The 18,385-nt window shown below is 46.8% G+C and overlaps 1 protein-coding gene across 4 annotated transcripts in view; it reads left to right on the top strand.

Annotated features, from left to right (window-relative positions):
- The window catches only part of AHI1 (Abelson helper integration site 1), a 300,707-nt gene that overhangs the window by 39,067 nt on the left and 243,255 nt on the right, over positions 1 to 18,385 (top strand). For all 4 annotated transcript variants that reach the window (XM_073575859.1, XM_073575862.1, XM_073575861.1 and 1 more), the window contains 3 exons: positions 5,450 to 5,632; positions 5,715 to 5,861; positions 6,510 to 6,642. In XM_073575859.1, the coding sequence (XP_073431960.1) occupies positions 5,450 to 5,632; positions 5,715 to 5,861; positions 6,510 to 6,642 (463 nt within the window). The remainder of the gene's footprint in view (positions 1 to 5,449; positions 5,633 to 5,714; positions 5,862 to 6,509; positions 6,643 to 18,385) is intronic.

Genomic DNA, 18,385 nt, shown 5'->3' with positions numbered 1-18,385 from the left:
AAAAGGACCTTGGTGAGGTCCACAGCATTTGAATCTCCCGCCCTTTCTGCCTGCCGCGCGCTCACACAGCTGCTTGCGGTCCTCCCCTTCCCCTGCTCTAGTCAGGGAGTCTCTGGGGTTCCCCTCACTCACCGCAGCGTCGCAAGCAGCAGGACCGCGATCAGATGGCCACTTCCTTAGCGCGGTATGTCGGGGTCGGCATGGGGCTGCGGCGCCGTCACTTTCGCTTCACTTTCCCCTCAGCGCGGGGAATTCTTCTCCGTCCTCCCTTCCTAGCGCGCTCCTTTCAGCGCGCCTTTTCTAGCCCATCACAGGGCTTCTTTCTCTTTGAGATGCCAGCCTCCCCCTTCTGCCATGCCCTCTCCGTCGCTATTAACCACTCACGGCGCAGCCGCTAAGCTCCGCCCCCATCTTCCAGCACAAGGATCTCCTGTTCCTAATCACTCCTTCCTGCGCTGCTTGGGGGACACTTTGGCATTTCTTCTGCTGCTCGCACAGAATCTCGGTAGGCTCTGCTCTGAGGCAAGGATTAGCTCTCCTCGGCAGTTATTCCCTAATTCCTGCGGCCATTCAGTGCAGTTTAATTATGCCCAACCCTTCAGGGGATCTCTGCTTCAGGCCCACCGCTACCTATTACGCCTGTGCGCGCTGTACAAAGAAGTGGGCATCGGGTCGCTCGTCCCCATTCTGCCCCCCCTGCAGTCCTTCAAGTATGTCAGCATCTCAGGAACGCACAGAGTCCCGGCCTGAGGGCGCTCTTCCCTCCTCTCTCCTCCCGGAGTGGGCCGTTACAATGTCTCAGTCTGTTTCTGATTTGACAAAAGTATCACAGTCGCTGGTCCAGGTCTTAGAACGATTACCTCAGCTATCCTCAGCCACCTCTGCCCCGACCGCTTCTCGGGGTGAGTCGTCCGCACCTGACCGCGACCTTCAGAGAGACAGACAGGGTAGGACTTCTAGGAAGCGGGCTCTGTCCACTTCGTCCTCGAGCTCGCAGGGCCCTTCCGCTCCCAGGCCTCCTTCTCCTTCCTCGGATGACAACCTTCAGTCAGGCGATGATTCTCAATCTGAAGCTAGTTCTGAGGGGAACAGCGTTTCTAAAACGCGGGACATGGTCGATAGTCTTATTGCAGCTATCTTCCAAACACTAAAAATTAAACAGGATGAGGCTCCACCTCAGGAATGCTCGGTTCTCCTTAAACGAGCAAGACCTCCGTCTCAAACCTTTCCCAATCACAACGATTTCGATACTACCTTATCCAAACACTGGGAGCGCCCTGAGCAACGTTTCTCAGGCCGCAAGTACTTGGACGTTCTGTACCCCTTTGACGCAGAACTGCTCTCAAAGTGGTCCAAGGCTCCCGAGGTGGATCCTCCAGTTTCCCGGATAGCCTCAAAAACGGTGCTCTCTCTACCAGATGGGGCATCGCTCAAAGATCCTTCTGACAGGCAGATTGAATCTCTAGCTAAATCTATCTTTGAGGCATCTGGCGCCTCTCTCTGCCCTATTTTCGCATCCGCCTGGGTGGCGAAAGTCATTTCCGCTTGGGCAAAAATTCTTCGCAGAGGCATCTTAGCGTCAGCTCCTCAAGACGAGTTGGCGGATCTTGCAGATCAGATTAACCATGCGGGTAAATACCTTTTGGCCGCCTCCTTGGACATGGCCGGCTGCGTAGCAAGGGCTAACGGCAACATAGTAGCTGTACGCCGAGTCCTCTGGCTAAAGTCATGGAATGCGGACACTACTTCAAAAAAGTCGCTTACCAATCTGCCATTCCATGGCTCTAGACTCTTTGGAGCAAAGCTGGATCAGATAATTTCCGATGCCACTGGAGGTAAAAGTACTTCGCTTCCCCAATCTCGACCAAAACATTTTTTGAACAGAAAGGGTTTTCGACCATTCAGGCCCTTTCGTCCCTTCTCTGCCACGGAGAGAGCCACTCAACAGGATTGGCCGCCCGCCACCAGGGAGCGGGATCAGAGGAAACCTTCCTACAAACCCGCTCCTCGCTGGAGATCTAGAGGACAATATTCCAGATCTGCAGGCGCCAATTCCGGCAGATTTTCGTCTAAGTGACGGGTCACCCCCACCTGGAATTTCTTCCAGGGTGGGAGGCAGACTTTCCTCTTTCGCGGATGCTTGGCTGTCCGTTGTCGACGACGCTTGGGTCAGAGAACTCGTCGCATCCGGATACAAGATCGAATTTGCTTCACTCCCGAACAGACGGTTTTTCCGGTCTCGGCCTCCGTGACAGCGGGCCCAGATTCCGGGTTTTCTGCAGGCCATTTCCTCCCTTCTTTCCGCCGGAGTCATTGTTCCCGTTCCCTCAAACGAACGGTTTTCCGGGTTCTTCTCCAATCTCTTTGTAGTCCCGAAGAAAGACGGTTCTCTTCATCCTATTCTGGACCTCAAATTGCTCAATCGCCACGTGAAGATTCTTCATTTCAAAATGGAGTCTCTTCGGTCGGTGATTGTTTCCATGGAACCCGGGGGAATTCCTCTGCTCGGTGGACATTCGGGATGCCTATCTGCACATTCCAATTTGTGCGCAGCATCAGAAGTATCTTCGATTTGCGTATCAGGGAGACCACTTTCAGTTCACAGCTCTTCCTTTCGGCCTAGCTTCAGCACCCCGTGTTTTCACAAAGGTGATGCGACTGTCATGGCCATCCTTCGCTCCAGAGGGATCCTCATCATCCCTTATCTGGACGATCTTTTGATCAAGGGTTCGTCTCGCCAGGACTGTCTCCAGAGCCTTCAGATAACTCTGGACACTCTCAGCCGCCTAGGTTGGCTAGTCAACAAGGAGAAGTCCATTCTGATCCCCACCCAGCATCTGACCTTTCTGGGCATGGAATTCGATACGAAGCTAGCCTGTGTTTTTCTTCCAAGGGAAAAATGTACAACTCTTTCCAAGGGCATCAGGACTCTCAAGAGGCCTGCTCCCATTCCCATTCGGTTCTGCATGAAGGTCCTGGGGAAGATGGTGGCTTCCATGGAAGCAGTACTCTTTGCGCAGTTTCATCTTCGCCCCCTCCAGCTGTCTCTGCTTTCAGCCTGGGACAAGACCACGATGTCCTTGGACCGTCCTATTTGGCTTCCTCTCAGAGTGAGGCAGTCTCTCACTTGGTGGCTACGGCCAGCGTCAGTTCTCCAAGGGAGGTCCTTCCTTCCGCCTCAGTGGCAAGATATCACCACCGATGCGAGCCTTCTAGGATGGGGGGCCGTGTTCCATCAGAAAGCGGCCCAAGGACGCTGGAAGCCACAGGAGTCTCTCCTCCCAATCAATCTTCTGGAGATCAGAGCAATCTTCCTGGCCCTTCTTCATTGGCAGCCCCTCCTGTCCGGCAAGCCGGTCCGTATTCAGTCGGACAATGCCACGGCCGTGGCGTACATAAACCATCAGGGGGGCACGCGCAGCAAGCAAGTAATGTCAGAAGTGGCCAAGATATTCCGCTGGGCAGAACGTTATGTTCCGACAATCTCCGCCGTCCATATTCCAGGGGTGGAAAATTGGGCAGCCGACTTTGAGTCGCCAGGGCCTAGCGTCCGGCGAATGGTCCCTGCACCCCGCAGTCATCTCTCAGATATGCGACCGTTGGGGCACCCCGGATGTCGATCTCATGGCATCTCGGATGAACCACAAGGTGCCGCAGTTTGTAGCCAGGTCCAGGGACCCTCTAGCCGTCGCATGCGACGCACTGGTGACTCCGTGGTCCCAGTTTCAACTTCCTTATCTGTTCCCGCCTCTGGCCTTGATCCCTCGAGTGGTCAAAAAGATAAAATCGGAAGGCGTACCAGTGATTCTAGTCACTCCAGATTGGCCAAGACGGCCTTGGTACGCGGAACTGGTCAACATGCTCGCGGACGTCCCCTGGAGGCTTCCAGACCGTCCAGACCTTCTCTCGCAAGGCCCCCTTTACCACGAGAATTCTCAGTCTCTGAGTTTGACGGCATGGCCGTTGAGACCGCAATTCTGAAGGAATCAGGTCTGTCCAGTCAGGTTATTCAAACTATGATCAGAGCCAGGAAACCAGCCTCTTCCCGCATTTACTATAGGTACTGGAACGCTTTTTTCCGTTGGTGCGATGATAAGTCTTCCCAATGTCCTTTTCTATCCCATCTATCCTTGGGTTTCTTCAGTCTGGGTTAGACGCGGGTCTGTCCCTCAGTACGCTCAAGGGCCAGGTTTCCGCTCTCTCTATCCTCTTCCAAAGAGAGCTAGCTTCTCTACCACAGGTCAAAACCTTTCTGCAAGGGGTTTCCCACGTGGCTCCTCCTCATCATTCGCCAATAGACCCGTGGGATCTCAACCTCGTTCTTGGCGCTCTCCAGAAGGCGCCGTTCGAGCCTCTCCAGGACATCCCTTTGTCCCTTCTCTCTTGGAAGGTCACCTTTTTGATCGCCATTTCATCCATCAGAAGAGTTTCTGAATTGGCGGCCTTGTCTTGTCGTTCCCCTTACCTGATTCTCCATCAGGACAAAGCCGTTCTCAGGCCCGTTCCTTTTCTTCCAAAGGTGGTTTCCGCTTTCCATATCAATGAGGATATCGTCCTTCCTTCTCTTTGTCTGGCTCCATCTCATCCTCTTGAGAAGTCTCTCCACAAACTGGACGTAGTTAGAGCCCTGCGTGTCTATCTCGCCAGGACTTCTTCCTTTCGTCGGTCCGATTCCTTGCTGATCATCTCTGAAGGTCGCCAGAGGGACCTTCCGGCTTCCAAATCCACGATCGCTCGCTGGATTCGTTCTACCATTCTGGAGGCGTATCGTCTTCAGGAAAAGCGACCCCCTCCGGGAGTAAGAGCTCATTCCACCCGGGCTGTGGCGGCTTCGTGGGCTGCTCGTCACCAGGCCTCGGCCATGCAAATTTGCAAGGCCGCAACCTGGTCATCTTTGCACACTTTCACGAGGTTCTACAGGGTTCATACCCAGGCCTCGCCTGATGCTGTTGTTGGTAGGAAGGTTCTGCAGGCGGCGGTGGCTCACCGGCCGACCTAAGCCTTTCCGTTATTTTCGTTCCTTATTGCTGTTCCCACCCTTGGGACTGCTTTGGAACGTCCCATGGTAATCTGTGTCCCCCAATAAGGCGATAAAGAAAGATGGATTTTTGGTTCTTACCGTAAAATCTCTTTCTTGGAGCCTTCATTGGGGGACACAGCACCCTCCCTGTTTAAGTTGTACCGTGTTGGGTCTTAGAGTCCCTTGTTGGGTTGGTACATATGTTTTAGAGTTTTCTCGTTGCTTCTCCTACTGCTTTTTCACCAACTGAGGTGCTTGGTGCCTGTCGGTGGGTGTATACTGCCGGGGAGGAGCTAATTTTCTTGTTTTGCATAGTGTCAGCCTCCTAGCAGCAGCAGCATACACCCATGGTAATCTGTGTCCCCCAATGAAGGCTCCAAGAAAGATTTTACGGTAAGAACCAAAAATTCATCTTTTTTTCACTTTCAGATTGTAGGTGCTAATGAAGTGCTCAATGTAGATAAAAAGCTACGTCTACAACTTTATTACCCTCCTTCAAGAGCCAGGGTAGCTTCCAGCACGCATGTCTATGAGTGGTGGCTAAAACACCCCAGAAACCGATACCCATCAACTCTATATGTGACAGTAAAAGGCCTGAAGCTGCCTGATAATGTAAGTCTTTTTTTTTTTTTCTTTCCTGAAACTTTAATATAAACTTATTACAACTTTTTTAGTGTTAACCTTTAAATTACAGGTGTATCCAAACTGCAGTATGGCTGCCCATCTGGAAAGCAATATCCTACAGTCTGACCTGCAGAATGACATTGCTGTGATGGAAAATAATTCATCTGATGCTAGACTGAAAAAAGAACCTATCAAGTGGACTCGACTATCTGGTCAGGTATATGAGGCTTATTTTCTTATAATAAATTTAATGGCAAGTTGAGTATTTACCCTCTCTTGGTCAGTTCTCGTTGTTGTGCTTTCAGTTTTTTCGTTTTTCTTCCAAGGGCTATAAAGTTTTAACTTTTTCCCTTCCTTTTAATCTTACAACATTTCGATCAGCTTTCAACTGCAGTTTTTTTAAGGAGGTTTGGCAACCCAAAACCTCCTGCAATTGTGACTTTATGGCTTTTTTTAGTTTGACCTTGTCTTCTATATACTGACATACTACTGTACTGCAATATACGGTGAAATACAGCTGGGTAAGGTGCCTGCTCAGCGGATCGGGAACCTGATGTAGCACAGACTATTACGTTCTATGTTGGGCTAGGGTTAGCAAATCACCATGTGCAACGCTTTCTTATTTTAATCTGTGTTCCTTTGAATTTTCTGCCATAAAGAAAAAGGGCTCAGTTTACAATTGGAACTGGATGTAAGTTTCTATAAAAAATAAAAAAAAAGTCTTCTTGTGTGCACCTGTCCAGATTTCACCCTTTTAGGCTAATTTTTTTTGAGGCATTGAAAAATTGCCACTTTTTTAATGCATAATCGTTTATTTGTGAACTTTTTTGCCTTTTATGTCTTTTTTTTTTTTTTTTCTCTATAGGCTTGTCGTATTCCCAACAGACCTCTTTTGTCTCTTCGAGGTGGGCACATGGGATGTTTCTCGCTGCGTTTTTCTCATGTTGGTAGAACGTTGGCCGCAGCATGTTCGGACAGGGATGGTTATCCGATACACTGTAAGTATATCACATACTATTGTGTTTCGAGCAAGAAAAGCTCGTTTACATTTTAGGTTATACCTTCCATAAAAACAAAATAATAGTAAAAATGAGAATTTACTTTTTCACAGCTTTTATAAGATTTAGCATTATAAGTCTAAAAGAACAATAGTTTTATAAGACGGCATGGAAACTAAGTTCTATCTATGGAAAAGTTATTTTTCTTCTAGCAAAAATTTAATTTATCTAACATGCCTTGTTCCTGTTTTCATTGTTGAGTTCGGCTGACTTGTAAGTAATTTGTATGCCCAACTTAAATGGGTTTTGTGGGTTTTCTGTATAATTTGTGTTTGGACCTAGGCTGTAGAATGCTGACAGTCTGTAATATACTCGTATGTTCACTGTCGGCATTCTGCATGTGCCTAGATGCCAAACGTCGGTATGTGACCAGCCTCACTCCTGATCCCAGAGGACCTGGTCACACCCCGACTAGTGTTTTCCAGTCTGGAGTCTAGACGTAACATCACTGTCTCCAGCAGTTCCTGCTCCCTCCAGCTCTGCTTCTACTGCTCAAGTGCTGTAATCGATCCCAGCACCTGCACAATAAGCACTTCATTTGCCGTCTCATTGTACGCTTGGAGCTGCAGACCATCTCTGAGCTGTCAAGCTGTAAGAAGGAGGGTCATTTCAAGTGTATTCATGTTTCTCTTATCAGCTGATTGTCCAATCAGTCTTAGCACTTTTATCACACGGTGAACCACGCCACGTCCAAAGAAAAAGCGATAAAAAAATATGTACCAAAAAAACCTTCAACTCATCCTGCAAAAAATAAGCACGCCTTTGATTCTGTTCTCAAAAAAATAAAAAAGTTAATGCTCACAAAATGATGACAACATTATTTACATTTTTTTAATAAAAAGCATTTTTTGGGTGACAGTATCAAAACACAAAAATAGATAATCTGATATCACTATAATTGCACTGACCCAAAGAACAAAGCCGTCTTATCACTTAAAAAATGGTGTTAAAACAAAAACTTTGTTCATTCTGCCTCCCAAAAATCAGAATAAGACTCGGTTCACACTTATCCTGTGCTCTCCGCTGAGCACGTGCGTCAGAGTTTCCGTCTGAGTTCCCAAAAATGAGATTCAGACAAAACCTCCGACGGAACCACTCACTGGAATGATTTAAGTGGAGTCCCTTTGGATTCCGTTTAGTCTCTGTTTCTGCGGAGTCACATCACTTTAGCCATCTTTTTAGAGCACAAATGTGATTCACCACAGTTCTGTGCATTCTTAAAAAAATGGATACCACAGGAACAGACGCTAAGTGCAGGGTTGCCATCAGGAATTTCAGGGCCCCATACTGGCAAAAATATTCATGCCCCCTTGAGGGTCCACCCAGGCTCAACCCCGAGCTTCGTCTCCACCTCTCAAACTTTCCAAAGTCCCACTGCCCACTTTTGAAAAAACTTCACTTTTGCACCACGTCTTCACCAATCACACATTAACGCCTCCCATTGAATGCCATATCCCACACATACCCATCAATTTTTGTTTTGTCTGAAAGATTTTTTTTTTTAAGCCTGCGACCATGGCAGGCAGGGCCCTACTATAACTTATTAAAAATGTGTTAATCTATCCAATACTCTTTAACGGAATGTGTCACATATATTAAAAATGTGACCAATAAAACCACATGCAAGGGGCAAGTACCATCTCCCCATGGCCTGACCACATGTTACCACCACATAGTGACACAGTAATACCACATACAAGGAACAATACTGCCATACCATCACCAGACCACATATTACCACCACATAGTGACCGAATACTACAATACTGATGATTAACCCCTTCACTACCAAGGGTGGTTTGCACATTAACTCCTGGGCCAATTTTTACAATTCTGACCACTGTCCCTTTATGAGGTAATAACTCTGAAACGCTTCCATGGATCCCGGTGATTCTGACATTGTTTTCTCGTGACATATTGTACTTCATGCTAGTGGTAAAATTTCATTCAAATAACTTGCATTTATTTGTGAAAAAAACAGAAATTTGGCGAAAATTTTTAAAATTTCGCAATTTTCCAACTTTGAATTTTTATGCCCTTAAATCACAGAGATACGGCACACAAAAAACTTAATAAATAACATTTCCCACATGTTTAATTTACATCAGCACAATTTTGGAACCAAAATTTTTTTTTTTGTTAGGAAGTTATAAGGGTTAAAAGTTGACTAGCGACTTCTCATTTTTGCAACACCACTTTATTTTTACGGACCACATCACATTTGAAGCTACTTTGAGGGGTCTATATGATAGAAAATACCCAAAAGTGACACCATTCTAAAAACTGCACCCCTTAAGGTGCTCAAAACCACATTCAAGAAGTTTATTAACCCTTCAGGTGCGTCACAGGAATTTTTTTGAATATTTAAAAAAAAAAAAAATGAACATTTAACTTTTTTTCACAAAAAAAATACTTCAGGTTCAATTTTTTTTATTTTACCAAGGGTAACAGGAGAAATTGGACTGCAAAAGTTATTGTGCAGTTTGTCCTGAGTACGCTGTTACCTGATATGTGGGGGGGAACCACTGTTTTGGCGCATGGCAGAGCTCAGAAGGGAAGGAGCGCCGTTTGACTTTTTCAATGCAAAATTGGCTGGAATTCAGATCGGATGCCATGTCACGTTTGGAGAGCCCCTGATGTACCTAAACAGTGGAATCCTCCCACAAGTGACCCCATTTTGGAAACTAGACCCCCCCAAGGAACTTATCTAGATGTGTGGTGAGAACTTTGAACCCACAAGGGCTTCACAGAAGTTTATAACGTACAGCGGTACAATTAAAAAATCATATTTTTACCACAAAAATGATCTTTTCACCCCCAATTTTTATTTTCCCAAGGGTAACAGGGCCCTAAAAGTTATTGTACAATTTGTCCGAGTACGCTGATACCCCATATGTGGGTGTAAACGTCTATTTGGGCGCATGGCAGAGCTCAGAGAGGAAGCAGCGCCATTTGGCTTTTTCAACGCAGAATTAGATGGAATTGAGATCAGACGCCATGTTGCATTTGGAGAGCATCTGATGTGCCCAAACAGTGGAAACCCCCCAATTATAACTCCAACCCTAACCCTAATCTCAGCCCTAACCCTAGCCCTAACCCTAATGGGAAAATGGAAATAAATACATTTTCTTTTAATTTTATTATTTTTCCCTAACTAAGGGGGTGATAACGGGGGGTTTGATTTACTATTTATGGCGGTTTTTATTTTTGGCAGCAGTCACATGCTAAAAGACTCTTTTTATTGTAAAAATAGTTTTTGCACCACCACATATTGAGAGCTATAATTTTTTCATATTTTGACCCACCGAGTCATGTGAGGTCTTATTTTTTGCGGGACGAGTTGACGTTTTTATTGGTATCATTTTTGGGCACGTGACATCTTTTGATCACTTTTTATTTCGATTTTTGGGACGCAGAATGAACTATAACCAGCGTTTCATGAATTTCTTTTGGGGAGTGCATTTACACCGTTCTGCCTGCAGTAAAATTGATAAAGCGCTTTTATTCTTCGGGTCAGTACGGTTACAGCGATACCTCATTTAGGTCGTTTTTTTATGTTCTGGTGCTTTTGTGCAATGAAAACAATTTTATATAAAAAATAATTAATTTTGCATTGCTTTATTCTGTGAGCTATAACTTTTTTTGCTGATGATGCTGTGTGGCGGCTCGTTTTTTGCGGGACAAGATGACGTTTTCAGCGGTACCATGGATATTTATATGCGTCTTTTTGATCGCGCGTAATTGCACTTTTTGTTCGGCGGTATGATAATAAATAATTTTTTGCTTCGTTTTTTATTTTTTAAGGGGCTAAAGGGGTTAACTAATGGGACAGTTTTATAGGGCGGGTCGTTACGGACGCGGCGATACCAAATGTGTACTTTTATTATTTTTTTTTATTTCCAATAAATTTATTTGGGAATTTTTTTTTCTTTTAATTAGCGATTTTTTTTTTTTTTTTTTTTTTTTTTTTTTTAAATTATTTTTACAACTTTTTTTAACTTTATTACATTGTCCCAGGGGGGACATAACTGTCACGTGACAGATCGCTGATCTGTCATATCACAGATCACTGTGACAGATCAGCGATCTGTCACAGGCACTGCACATGGCTTCCTCGTGCCTGCGCTTTGCAGGCACTGAGGAAGCCAGCTCCCTGCAGGCCCCCGAAGGTCCCCGTCGCCATCTTGGATCCGGGGACCTACAGGGTTGGAGCCCCCCGCAGCAGCGCTGCACATTGCGCTGCTGTGGGGGGCTCAGGGAAGCACGGAGGGAGCTCCCTCCCTGCCGATGCTTCCCTTTAACCCCCGGTACACCACGATCGTGTTTGATCGCGGTGTGCAAGGGGTTAACGTGTCGGGGGCGGTCCACGTGGGCGCCGCTGATCGCCATGATGTAATATTCCGTCCATGGGAATTAGGTCCTGGGTCACATGGACGGAATATTGCGTCCATTGTAGGAAAGGGGTTAATAAAAATCCACAATACTAATACCATAATAAGTGCCATTATACATGAGCTTCGTACATAGCATACAATGTATAGCGTCAGTCTACAGGTAACACATTGACTCACCAGTGACGTCCTCTAGTTGAAGTCCTTTATTAAGGAGGTTTTTTTCTTTCATCCAGCACAGACCACCATCACTTCTCCCAGCCAGGTCTCGTCTTTGCAGAAACTAACAGTTATCTTGAGTACCTCCTCTAGAAAACATTCTCCACTTTTTCCCCAACTTCTACACTATGCCAGATGAAAAAAGCGGCATAGTGCCACCCTGCACAGTATCAGATCTCCACCATTGAAAACCGTATCCTGTAAAATAAAATGCGTCACAGCACCAGTAATATCTCTTAATTAGCCCCTACAGTAATAATGCCCCACACCCTGCCACATCCTGTAATAATGGCCTTTTCCGGTAATAATGTACAACATCCTAGCCCCCATGTTTCTCATTCCTGGCCACCATGTGTCTCATTTATCTGTTACCGATATTGCTTCTTTTCAGTGCAAACAAATTAAAAAATAAAAGAACATATAAAGTTTCTTCTTACATGGCCGCGGTCCAGCGGCATCCTGTTTCTTCTTGATATTCTGTGTGGATGCGCCGGCGCATTCCCGTGACGTCATATGGGGGAGATGTGCGCCGATGTCAGCTGCCAAACCTCTGATTGGTGGTAACTATTGCTATGCAGGAAGCTGGTGGATGTAACAAATGCAGCTCAGGCTCATTGAAGTGTCTGAAACAAAGTTGTATTATCAAAGCAAAAAAGCCCTGCTACAGGTTGAAGCATTGTATCCTGTACAGTGGGGAAAAAAGTAATTAGCCACCAATTGTGCAAGTTCTCCCACTTAAAGAGAGAGGCCTGTAATTGACATCATAAGTAGACCATAACTATGAGCGAAAACAAATCCAGAAAATCACCTTGTCTGATTTGGCAAGATTTATTTTGCAAATTATGGTGGAAAATAAGTATTTGGTCACTTATAAACATGCAAGATTTCTGGCTCTCACAGACCTGTAACTTCTTTTTAAGAGGCTCCTATGTCCTCCACTCATTAACTGTACTATGGTGAAAACCAAAGAGCTGTCGAAGGACACCAGAAACAAAATTGTAGCCCTGCATCAGACTCGGAAGACTGAATCTGCAATAGGCAAGCAGCTTGGTGTGAAGAAATCAACTGTGGGAGTAATAATAAGAAAATGGAAGACATACAAGACCACTGATAATCTCCCTCGATCTGGAGATTAACGCAAGATCTCACCCCGTGGGGTCAAAATCATCACAAGAATGGTGAGCAAAAATCCCAGAACCACAGGAGGGGACCTAGTGAATGACCTGCATAGAACTGGGACCACCGTAACAAAGGCTGCCATCAGTACGCCGCCAGGGACTCAGATCCTGCAGTGCCAGACCTGTCCCCCTGCTTAAGCCAGTGCATGTCCGGGCCCGTCTGAAGTTTGCTAGAGAGCATTTGGAATATCCGGAAGAGTATTGAGAGAATGTCATATGGTCTGATGAAACCAAAGTAGAACTGTTTGATAGAAACGAAACTCATCGTGTTTGGATAAGACAGAATGCTGAGTTGCATTCAAAGAACACCATACCTACTGTGAAGCATGGGGGAGGCAACATCACCCTTTGGGGCTGTTTCTCTGCAAAGGGACCAGGACGACTGATCCGTGTACATGAAAGAATGAATGGGGTCATGTATCGTGAGATTTTGAGTGCACACCTCCTTCCATCAGCAAGGGCATTGAAGATGAAACGTGGATGGGTCTTACAGCATGATAATGATCCCAAGCACACTGCCAGGGCAACAAAGAAGTGGCTTCGTAAGAAGCCATGTGAAGGTCCTGGAGTTGCCTAGCCAGTCTCCTGATCTCAACTCCATAGAAAACCTTTGGAGGGATTTGAAAATCTGTGTTGCCCAGCGACAGGCCCAAAACATCACTGTTCTAGAGGAGATCTGCATGGAGGAATGGGCCAACATACCACCAACAGTGTGTGCCAACCTTGTGAAGACTTACAGAAAATGTTTGACCTCTGTCATTGTCAACAAAGGATATATAACAAAATATTGAGATTAACTTTTGTTAATGACCAAATACTCATTTTCCACCATAATTTGCAAAATAAATCTTGCTAAATCAGACAAGGTGATTTTCTGGATTTGTTTTCTCATTTTGACTCTCATAGATGTGGTCTACCTATGATGTCAGTTACAGGCCTCTCATCTTTTAAGGTGGGAGAACTTGCACAATTGGTAGCTGACTAAGTGCATTTTATCCCCACTGTATATGGCAAGAGAAAGAATGTCTTGATTTCTCATCATTTGATATGAACGCTATTGACTATTTATCTACAAAAGTTGGTATGAAGGTATAGTTTGGCTCAAGGTAATAAGCCATCCTAGAAATCCTGAAGATTGGGCTCTGAAAAGCACGGCTGAATGGGTCGAAGAAAGATAAACGTGTGCATCTATGCAGTCTCTGTATGATTGGGTGAGGTGGAACACTGGACCGCACATTTCTGGCGGTACCATAGACAATATTAAATTAGAAAATGGTAGCACACCAAATATGAAATATGTGAAATACGAATAGCAAAATGGCTTTAGTAATACATTTCAGAATGGCTTTTGTAAGACATATCAAATATGAAATAAGTGAAATATGAATAGCATAATCGCTTTTGTAATCTTGAAAAACATATGAGCTACTTAGCACAAAATTTGGCCAAAAGATGTGAGCCCATTCACCAACGACAAGGTGATCTCAGATTGAATGGGTCCCTATACTGACTGCCTGGTGTGAACTGACCTCTGGCTAGTAACATGATAAAGCTTATATATATAGGACGATAGGAACCAAACATGTGATTGAATGCGATTAAAATCACCACTTGATGAAGGGCGGAGTGCTCAGTCAGAAAGCTAGTATACAAGTAATAAAACAAACTGACGGCACATCTAGAACTAGTGTGAATAGGTGCATACCAAAAGGCAACTTACATATTAAATTAGAAAATGGTAGCACACCAAATATGAAATATGTGAAATACGAATAGCAAAATGGCTTTAGTAATACATTTCGTAATGGCTTTTGTAAGGCATATCAAATATGAAATAAGTGAAATATGAATAGCATAATGGCTTTTGTAATCTAGAAAAACATATGAGATACTTAGCACAAAATTTGGCCAAAAGATGTGAGCCCATTCACCAACGACAAGGTGATCTCAGATTGAATGGGTCCCTATACTGACTGCCTGGTGTGAACTGACCTCTGGCTAGTAAAAAAGTTTGTTTTATTACTGGTACCATAGACTATGTCTGGAGATGGGTGTACATGCTCGACCTTCGTTCTATTCATAAGTACTTAAAGGGAATCTGTCACCTATTATTTCAACTATAAGCTGCAGCCACCGCCATCTGGGGATTATCTACAGCATTCTGTAATGCTGTAGATAAGCCCCTGATGTAACCTGAAAGAGAAGAAAAACGAGTTATATTATACTCACCCAGGAGAGGTCTGAGTTCGGTCTGGGTCCGATGGGTGTCGCGGTCCGGTTCGATGCCTCCCATCTTCTAGAGATGACGTCCTCTTCTTTGCTTCCCGTCGCGGCTCCGGCGCAAGCGCACTGCTCTGCCCTGTTATGGGCAGAGTAAAGTACTGCAGTGCGCAGGCGCCGGACCTCTGTTATTTCCTGGCGCCTGCGCACTTCAGTACTCTGCCCTGCCCTCAACAGGGCAGAGCAGTGCGCCTGCGCCAGAGCCGAGATGGGAAGCAAAGAAGAGGACGTTATCGCTAGAAGATGGGAGGCATCGGACCGCGACACCCATCAGACCCAGACACACATATGGAGGATAGAACCCCCGGGGTCAAGCTCCAATTCAGTGACAGCAAACGGTCTAGAAAACGGCCAAGAACCAAAACCAGGTATGAAGAAGGGGCAGGGGGTGAACTACAGGCCAGTGCTGAGGTCACTGACCAGGGGAGCACAGAACTGCAGGGTACTATAATGTGAGGAGCCGCCTATGGGAATGTAGAGAACGAGCGCCGACAATCTCAGGCTCACTAGAAAAAATTGGTGTCCGGCTCAACAGGACTGGATTTTCCTTTTCTTTTTCTTTTTCAAAAGAAATTATAGTGCATACGAAAATTTTCATGGTCGATATGACCCAGTCGAAACACATCGACTGGGTCATGTCCACCATGAAAATTTTCTTTCGTATGCACTATAATTTCTTAGGAAAAATAAAAAGAAAAGGAAAATCCAGTCCTGTCATGTGACCAAAATTATGTGATAAGCACACTTCGGGCCACATTTCGGCTAAATGTGAGTGGCCTCTGTCAATGCACTTCCGGAGAATCCTGACTGTGATATATATCTATATAGTTGCTTTGTAATGTTTTCATTTCCTGTTCTGTCCAGATGTCACCGTATCCCAGAATTCCAAGCGGAGGAAGTTCACCAACCGCCATATTGGGACACCCAAGTAATGGGTATCTCAATAAGGAAACTGCTGGTGGTACCAACCTATTGCGCGGTACCAACAGCGGAACACCGTCGCACCACACACACACACACACTGTATACGCCATATGCACCACTCACTCACTCTCACACACATGCTATACACCGTACGCACCACACTCACACTCACACACTCACTCTCACATTCTCACACACATTCACACTCACACTCAGTCACACTTATACACACACACTCACTCTCACACTCACACACTCAAATAGCCACACACTCACACTTAGTCACACTCACACACACTCATACTCTCACACACATTCACACTCACTTGGTCACACTCTCACACACACTCGCACTCATACACTCACACTGTCACACACTCACTCTCTCACTCACTCTCACAAACTCACACACTCAGTCACTCTCATTCACTCACACACTCACTCACTCACACACTCCCACTCACACTCACACACTCTCACTCTCATTCACACTCATACACTCACACTCAGTTACACACACTCATACACTCATTCACACTCAGTTACACACACTCATACACTCGCACACTCTCTCACACTCGCACACTCTCTCACACTCGCACACTCTCTCACACTCGCACACTCTCTCACACTCGCACACTCTCTCACACTCGCACACTCTCTCACACTCGCACACTCTCTCACACTCGCACTCTCTCGCACTCGCGCTCTCTCGCACTTGCGCTCTCGCACTTGCGCTCTCGCACTTGCGCTCTCGCACTCGCACTTGCGCTCTCGCACACTCGCACTTGCACTCTCGCACTTGCGCTCTCGCACTTGCACTCTCGCACTTGCACTCTCGCACTTGCACTCTCGCACTTGCACTCTCGCACTTGCGCTCTCGCACTTGCGCTCTCGCACTTGCGCTCTCGCACTCGCACTTGCGCTCTCGCACACTCGCACTTGCACACTCGCACTTGCACTCTCGCACTTGCACACTCGCACTTGCACTCTCGCACTTGCACACTCGCACTTGCACACTCGCACTTGCACTCTCGCACTTGCACTCTCGCACTTGCACTCTCGCACTTGCACTCTCGCACTTGCACTCTCACTCGTACACTCTCACTCGTACACTCTCACTCGTACACTCTCACTCGTACACTCTCACTCGTACACTCTCACTCGTACACTCTCACTCGTACACTCTCACTCGTACACTCTCACTCGTACACTCTCACACACTCTCACACATTCTGACTCGCACACACTCATACACTCATTCACACTCATACACTCATTCACACCCATACACTCATTCACACTCATACACTCGCACACACACTCGCACACACACTCATACGCACACTCATACGCACACTCACTCGCACACTCATACGCACACTCACTCGCACACTCATACGCACACTCACTCGCACACTCATACACACACTCACTCGCACACTCGTACACACACACTCGTACACACACTCACTCGCACACTCGTACACACACTCACTCGCACACTCGTACACACACTCACTCGCACACTCGTACACACACTCACTCGCACACTCATACACACACTCACTCGCACACTCATACACACACTCGCACACACACACACTCACTCGCACACTCGTACGCTGTCACTCGTACGCTGTCACTCGTACGCTGTCACTCGTACGCTGTCACTCGTACGCTGTCACTCGTACGCTGTCACTCGTACGCTGTCACTCGTACGCTGTCACTCGTACGCTGTCACTCGTACGCTGTCACTCGTACGCTGTCACTCGTACGCTGTCACTCGTACGCTGTCACTCGTACGCTGTCACTCGTACGCTGTCACTCGTACGCTGTCACTCGTACGCTGTCACTCGTACGCTGTCACTCGTACGCTGTCACTCGTACGCTGTCACTCGTACGCTGTCACTCGTACGCTGTCACTCGTACGCTGTCACTCGTACGCTGTCACTCGTACGCTGTCACTCGTACGCTGTCACTCGTACGCTGTCACTCGTACGCTGTCACTCGTACGCTGTCACTCGTACGCTGTCACTCGTACGCTGTCACTCGTACGCTGTCACTCGTACGCTGTCACTCGTACGCTGTCACTCGTACGCTGTCACTCGTACGCTGTCACTCGTACGCTGTCACTCGTACGCTGTCACTCGTACGCTGTCACTCGTACGCTGTCACTCGTACGCTGTCACTCGTACGCTGTCACTCGTACGCTGTCACTCGTACGCTGTCACTCGTACGCTGTCACTCGTACGCTGTCACTCGTACGCTGTCACTCGTACGCTGTCACTCGTACGCTCTCACTCGTACGCTCTCACTCGTACGCTCTCACTCGTACGCTCTCACTCGTACGCTCTCACTCGTACGCTCTCACTCGTACGCTCTCACTCGTACGCTCTCACTCGTACGCTCTCACTCGTACGCTCTCACTCGTACGCTCTCACTCGTACGCTCTCACTCGTACGCTCTCACTCGTACGCTCTCACTCGTACGCTCTCACTCGTACGCTCTCACTCGTACGCTCTCACTCGTACGCTCTCACTCGTACGCTCTCACTCGTACGCTCTCACTCGTACGCTCTCACTCGTACGCTCTCACTCGTACGCTCTCACTCGTACGCTCTCACTCGTACGCTCTCACTCGTACGCTCTCACTCGTACGCTCTCACTCGTACGCTCTCACTCGTACGCT

The sequence above is a fragment of the Dendrobates tinctorius genome, unplaced genomic scaffold (genome assembly GCF_039654945.1).
Source record: "Dendrobates tinctorius isolate UK_male_01 unplaced genomic scaffold, ASM3965494v1 ptg000046l, whole genome shotgun sequence".
In the NCBI taxonomy this organism is placed as follows: Eukaryota; Metazoa; Chordata; class Amphibia; order Anura; family Dendrobatidae; genus Dendrobates; species Dendrobates tinctorius.
Note: the sequence above shows the minus strand (reverse complement) of the source record. Positions and strands in the feature narration are given on the sequence as shown.